Source organism: Python bivittatus, unplaced genomic scaffold (genome assembly GCF_059951505.1).
Source record: "Python bivittatus isolate LINGU-HERP-01145 unplaced genomic scaffold, Pbiv_v1 ctg000480_np1212, whole genome shotgun sequence".
NCBI lineage: Eukaryota > Metazoa > Chordata > Lepidosauria > Squamata > Pythonidae > Python > Python bivittatus.
The window spans coordinates 52,562,056-52,568,060 of record NW_028277075.1 but is presented as its reverse complement, the minus strand read 5'-3'; the positions used below and the strand labels follow the sequence as shown (position 1 = coordinate 52,568,060).

The window sequence follows — 6,005 nt, the reverse complement described above, 5'->3', positions numbered from 1 at the left end:
ATACTTCGACGAGAAAGGGGAGGGTAAGAGGAAACCGAACCGCTTACTTAGGGGAACCAGCCGATCGCTGTGTGCGTGAGACTCGGCTGAAGTTGGCGGAAGGGGAGGGCGGGCTTGGGGTCCCGCGGCAACGACCTGTTCCTTCTCGCTGCCCTCGTGCTTCAGAAGAACCTGGAATTCGAGGGTACCAGGGGCGTCCTCGCTTCCGCCCCTCCCAGTTGTAGCAGCGTCGCCTCCTTCTGGCACGTACGCAGACAACGGGTCTTCGAGACCCGTCAGCTGTGGCTCAGGGTGGACGGCCTGGCCTTACCTTCAGTTTCAGCGCCACTCCTATGGTGGGTAAAAGGCACATGCAGCTCCCCAGCGCCTTAGACGGAGATCATCATAGCTTCTTCCAAACTAGAATCTACACCAGAGATACCTGTAGTTGATAAAAAAATTATAGGTGCAAGAAAGAAATCAATCTGCTGCGGAATGGGGACATTCAAATGAAAGCACCTGCGGCAGATGGTGGTTCCGCCGTTTAACGAAAGGGAGCCCGGGCTGCCATTAATAAGCACTGATTCTTTAGTGTCTGTTTAAAAAGAAACCTCAAGTTCCCTGGGCATTGGTTCAGATTATAGATTGGAATCTTGCACTTGGTCACTGAATCCATTCAAGCTTTTGGGCTGGACGTGGAGAGCATGGTGCTTGGCTTGAAGGAAAAACAAGCCAGGAGTCCATTTACCAAGCACACTTACAATATTCACGTGGTTACATGGACCACTGGGCTAAAAAATAGGGAACCCCACATTCACCTAATTTATAAGTCTCCATTATTGATTTCTGCTTGATTGTCTGGTGTTAATACCAGACAATCAAGCAGAAAACAATACTGTAATCAAAGAACTACCAAGGAGAAAACCACACTCCCACCAACAGTGGCAAGGCAAGCTATTGCATATATAAACAGAGAGCAAACACCACACTCAGGAGCACTGATGTTGTTACCTAGCTGGGTAATGAAACATCTGCAAGCAAACAGCCAAGCTTAGAGAGCACCACGGCCTCCATATTGTATTATCGTTTTATTTTGCTTCACAGGTTATGTGTAGCTAGGTTGTGTAGTAGCCTACCTGTCTTTGCAGCTACAATCATAGTTCCTAGTGTTTGTTTTCTTTTAAATTGGTTTAAAAGAGTCTTGAAATCAAAGTCGGGCCTACCAAGATGGAACTGCTTGCTTCTGTCCCCATTTTACCTTAATGCTGTTAAAATTCAAAATAAAACCACAGTACAGTGCTTGAGGTAACCCTGTGCCAACTGGGCTGTTTGTCTCAAGACCTTTATACAACAAGGCCTCACTCCATTAGGTAATTAACAGCCTGGGATTATTTGAGGGTATTTGTGGCCTGATCCAGAAATTAATCATGTTTCCAGATTTGGATAACATTCTGAACCTTTAAATGAAATTGTTAAGCATATTTGGTGAATTGGTCCTTGAAATATCCCAGAGCTACCACAGCTATATCAGGAGCAGCTATCTTGAACACAGTATTTTTGAAACTTGTCAGGCAATCATTTTTCTGCTGTTTTTCAGACACTACAAAATGATACAAAGCCAAGGGCCCCTTATCAGGTTGGAGCTACTACATCTGAAGTGCGACAAGGCTTTTTAGCCCATTTTACTCTCCAGCACACTCATGGAGGAAGGAGGAGAGGGACAGGGCAGTCAATTGGCAGGGTTGCTTTAGCCATGCCTCTATTCAGAGGCTCTAGAAAAATGTTACAATAACTTATTTATTAAATTTAAGATGGGCAGCATATAAATTTATTAAATTTAGATGCTGCCCATCTCCCCCAGTGGGTGACAGTAAACTTAAATTAACAATCTGTTCTAGGTTGGGGGAAGCGCAAGAACAAGTGAAGATGATGCACTCAATGATTTACCTGAGGGGCAAGTTTCATGCAAACACAACCACAAACAAACTAGACAACCACATTTCAGAACTGTGTGTTCCATGAACCCAACCATTCTTTTCAACTACAAACTGTCTTGGGTTCTTCAGTACAAAATTGGTCAATAAATGTAATAAATGCATAAATATTCTGTTTAGAAATTGCTTTGCCAACTTTGAATCTGAATTTGGGTGTGATTAAATTTAAGAGGAAGTACTTTTTGAAATACAGATTTTTCCACTGTGTCACTGCTGACCAGTTTCCTTCAGATCAAGCCAGCTACTTTCTCTTGCCTAAGTCCAGCCATTTGATCTACTTGCTGAAGTAGAAATAAAATATTTGAGAGAACACTTTACTTTTTGAGTTTTTATAACTCCCTCTAGTGGCCCAAATAATAAGATAGAAGTATTTCTGATCATAGTGTTTTATATAATCTTTCTATGATTACATTTGTGTAGCGCACTTCCTACAGCCCACTCCTGGACACCTTTTAACTGGGTTTTGTATCTCCCTGGTGTCCAATCTTAAACACTCCCATATTAGATATCTTTTTTGCTAAATGCTGTCCATAAAGTCTGTTGTAGATCACAGAGTAAACAGGAACCAAAATTTCTAGTTTGAATGGCACAGTGACTACATTCATACACCATACATACACATGATTAATAATGTTTTACTGAATTAACCCAATTTTCTGGGTTTCCATACACTGAATCATTCATTAACTAACAGGCCATGTTTACAGAGCACATTGGGCCAAATCCTGGATTGTTTGTGGTTCGGTATGTCATAGGCAAATAGCGATAGGATTTTGTTAGTGTTTTTAGTTAGATGTATAGGGATTTATTCTGAATTCAACTAAATTATTTCATTATCCTGTATTAGAAGATGGATCATATAAATAATGACAGAAATACTGAAGAGTTGTGCTTTTCAACTACTACTGTCCAACAGCTTTTGGTCCATTTATTTGACAAGGCATTAGCAAGATACAGATATAAAGGAATTAAACTGAATTTGTGTAAGGTAGATGTGAACATACAGCAAAAGAATAAATAAAAGGTGCATTTTAAAAGTCTTGCTTCCATAAACACACAATATCTCATCTCTGAACCCTGTTCCCACATGGAATGCTACTGAATACAATGTAGATCTCTGCAGGTTCAAGGGTCTGTATTAGAGTAATGCCTCTTTGCAAGATCTGGTCAGTAAAGATACAAAACAATATTCTGAGTCTCAGTTAAAAGCTTTCCCAGAGACTTTTAAGAAGCCAGAACATCAACTGCACATCCAGCATAATGATTATCAGATTATTATTCCCACATTCACTTCTAGACTAAAAATGGTGAACATATTTTTACATTATTATTTATCATTTATTAACCAACTTTTGTAGAATGTCTGAGATGCCAAATCTAAGAAAAAGATAGGAGAGACCATATTGGATAAACCAATATAGAGTATGATTCTGATGTTAAAAAAGCTAGCATATTTCATCTGGAATGGATGCAGTGACCAGCACGTTTTATGGCTCTTTGTGTGCTTTAGCCCATGCATTCCACATTCCACAGTAAGTTCCACTAACTTATGTGAGACAGCTACCAAATGATTATGTGTAGGATCACAACTCCAAGCTATGATTCTGCATAGAGTTATACAATTGTTTTTTCTTGACACAAATTGCCTTCTAGGGAAATACATTCAAGATTAAGGTATCAGATTCCAAGCATGTTACTTTAAAGTTCTTTTATAGGATTGTGCAACTGGTTGTTTGGATGATCAGGGGCTACCCAATCATGTCATTGCTGGAGAAGTAATTGTAATTTCTAATGTAAAAGTATGAAGAAATATGCATGTACCACTGCATGTTCCTCCATATCCAAGTGGTGTTTCAGATTTCAATATTATGAAATAACATGTTCCCATGAGATAAAATAGGTATTTGAATCTAACCCTTAAATTATTTTCATTATGTGAGGATTAGGATTTTAAAAGTGGCTAAGGCATTTAGCCTAAGGCAACTCCAAGGACAAGTTCCCAGTTGCTCCTACTAGAACCGTATCTTTCTAGTACTGTCAACTTCTGGAGATCAACCTAAATAGCATTACCAGAATCTATTTATTACTTTTACCAGAATTCCTTTATTACGATGATGTGTTAATATGCTAAATCTGGAAATGAAGCATCCAAAGCAATAAAAAATTCACCAGGAAAAGGCCTTTCTCATGTAGCCTTCAGAAACCCCAACAGCTAGTAATGTAGACTACTCAATGTGATCTCACAATTCATCCTGTAAGTTACATAGACAACTGAAGAAACAGTGTAGGACAAGGGATCCACTGACTATTGGCAATGAAAATAAAATGCACAGAATAAGTACATCCAGTTTCCAACAAGGAACATTATGCAGATATCCTCTTAGACATCGTTGTTTTATAAATAATAAATAAAATGCCCTAATTGCTCACTACTACTGAGTTGGAAAGAGAACTATGATACTTTCACTGTGGTTTGGTTTTGAAGGTGATATCTTTATAACCTTTGTTCCAAGCCTTTGGTTTCTTCTGCATCTTTGGCTTCACGTGATCAGGGTGCAGTCTCCAACTCCTCACTTCACGGGGCTTAGTTTCTTCAATAGCCTCAGGCTCATGATGCACAGTTTGCAGTTTCTCAAGGAGCCAGTTTTGCCTGTCTGCAGAATGTAGATGTTCCCCCAAGTCATGCATAATCTGCACTTCACTTACAGATCTCTTCCTGTAATGAAGAAAGAGGAGACAAGACAAAAAATAACCTCATAGAGTGGTAAACTGATCTTTAGTTCCGCATAGTTACACTGTATGTGTAATTAGTTGTGTGTTTTTTTAAGTTCAGAAAACTGATAGGTTTGATGGGAGAGGGGGATTCAGTTCTTAACAGAATGGAAAAGTTTTCTGAAAAATCACTTAAAGTTATTCAACAGATGAAAAGTGGTAATTCTGCAAGCAACATGCTTAAAATACTAGCTGCTAGGGAAAAATAACAGGACAGCTATTTCATTTCTATATGAACTTTCAGAATGTATCTATCTGATGGGTCACTGTGGGACTCAGAATGCTGTTTATTTACTTATTTACTTACACGGTGGCCCAATCAAGACTTTGGCCAATGAACACAAAGCAAAATAGAAACAATAGTAAATAAAAAGAGCAATATATTTACATGCTCAAGAATACTTTGAGCTGAACACATGTTGAAAGAGTACAGTTTTAAGTGCCTTATGGGATATAAAGACGGGGCCATAGTACCTCTAGGAGAGCATACTTAAGAGCTTGAGGCCTATGATGGAGATGGCCTGCTGTCCACCCCACCCTTCCACTTTTCATAAGGAAAGTTTTTTAGCAAAGACACTGGGTGGTAGGCCTAGACAAGCACATATGATTCTGGCAAAATTGTGTCCAGTACTACACCATAAAGGGCTTTAAAGGTGAAAAATAGCGCTAAGTAAATTAACTGCTGTAACTGAACACCAGAGATCAAACTCTGTTTTTGTTGCTTATTGACATTTGTCAGTCTCCCAGAAAAGATATGGCTTAGTAATATACTTACATCACAGCTTTTCCATCAGAATTTATGAAGAAACAGATCGCATATAAAATGAATGCAGATTTAGTCATTTCCCTGGCTGAAGTCATATTAACTGAAAGAAAAGTCAATGTATATTTTCATGGATGAAATTATTGTGAACAGTATAATTATCAAAATAATCACAGAAATGGTGGAAAATTATTTATAAAAGGGGAATCATGTTTCTTCATGCAGTTTGAAGAAAGGATAGAATCAGGAGTCAAATTAGTCACAAATGTTTGTCTTACATTTACTAAGCTTTTAGATTTCCCTGCCTTAGTGCCTCTGTCTTTTTTTTAAAACATAACAATGTACAGTATTTGTATTGTTACCAATAATTTAGATTGATCCAGACAGTATAAATGGTTCTTACTCATATTCCTATTCCATATCAAAGAACGGTCCTTTCCTGTTTACCTCCTGTAATTTCCACGTTAAGTAGATATGAAGTCCTTTTAACTGGTTTA

At 38.5% G+C, this 6,005-nt stretch overlaps 1 protein-coding gene across 1 annotated transcript; it reads right to left on the bottom strand.

Annotated features, from left to right (window-relative positions):
• Positions 1-4,436: 4,436 nt before the first annotated feature.
• PTH (parathyroid hormone) lies at positions 4,437-5,606 on the bottom strand. The gene is made up of 2 exons (XM_007439525.1): positions 5,521-5,606; positions 4,437-4,689 (listed from the first exon to the last, which is right to left on the bottom strand). The coding sequence occupies exons 1-2, from the start codon at positions 5,604-5,606 to the stop codon at positions 4,437-4,439; spliced, it is 339 nt and encodes a 112-aa protein (XP_007439587.1).
• Between the last annotated feature and the right edge of the window lie 399 nt (positions 5,607-6,005).

Coding starts and splice junctions, on each gene's coding strand:
- PTH (XM_007439525.1), bottom strand. CDS start 5,606: ATGACTTCAGCCAGGGAAATGACTAAATCTGCATTCATTTTATATGCG. Junction 4,690..5,520: donor TCTGATGGAAAAGCTGTGAT/GTAAGTATATTA, acceptor TCTTCATTACAG/GAAGAGATCTGTAAGTGAAG.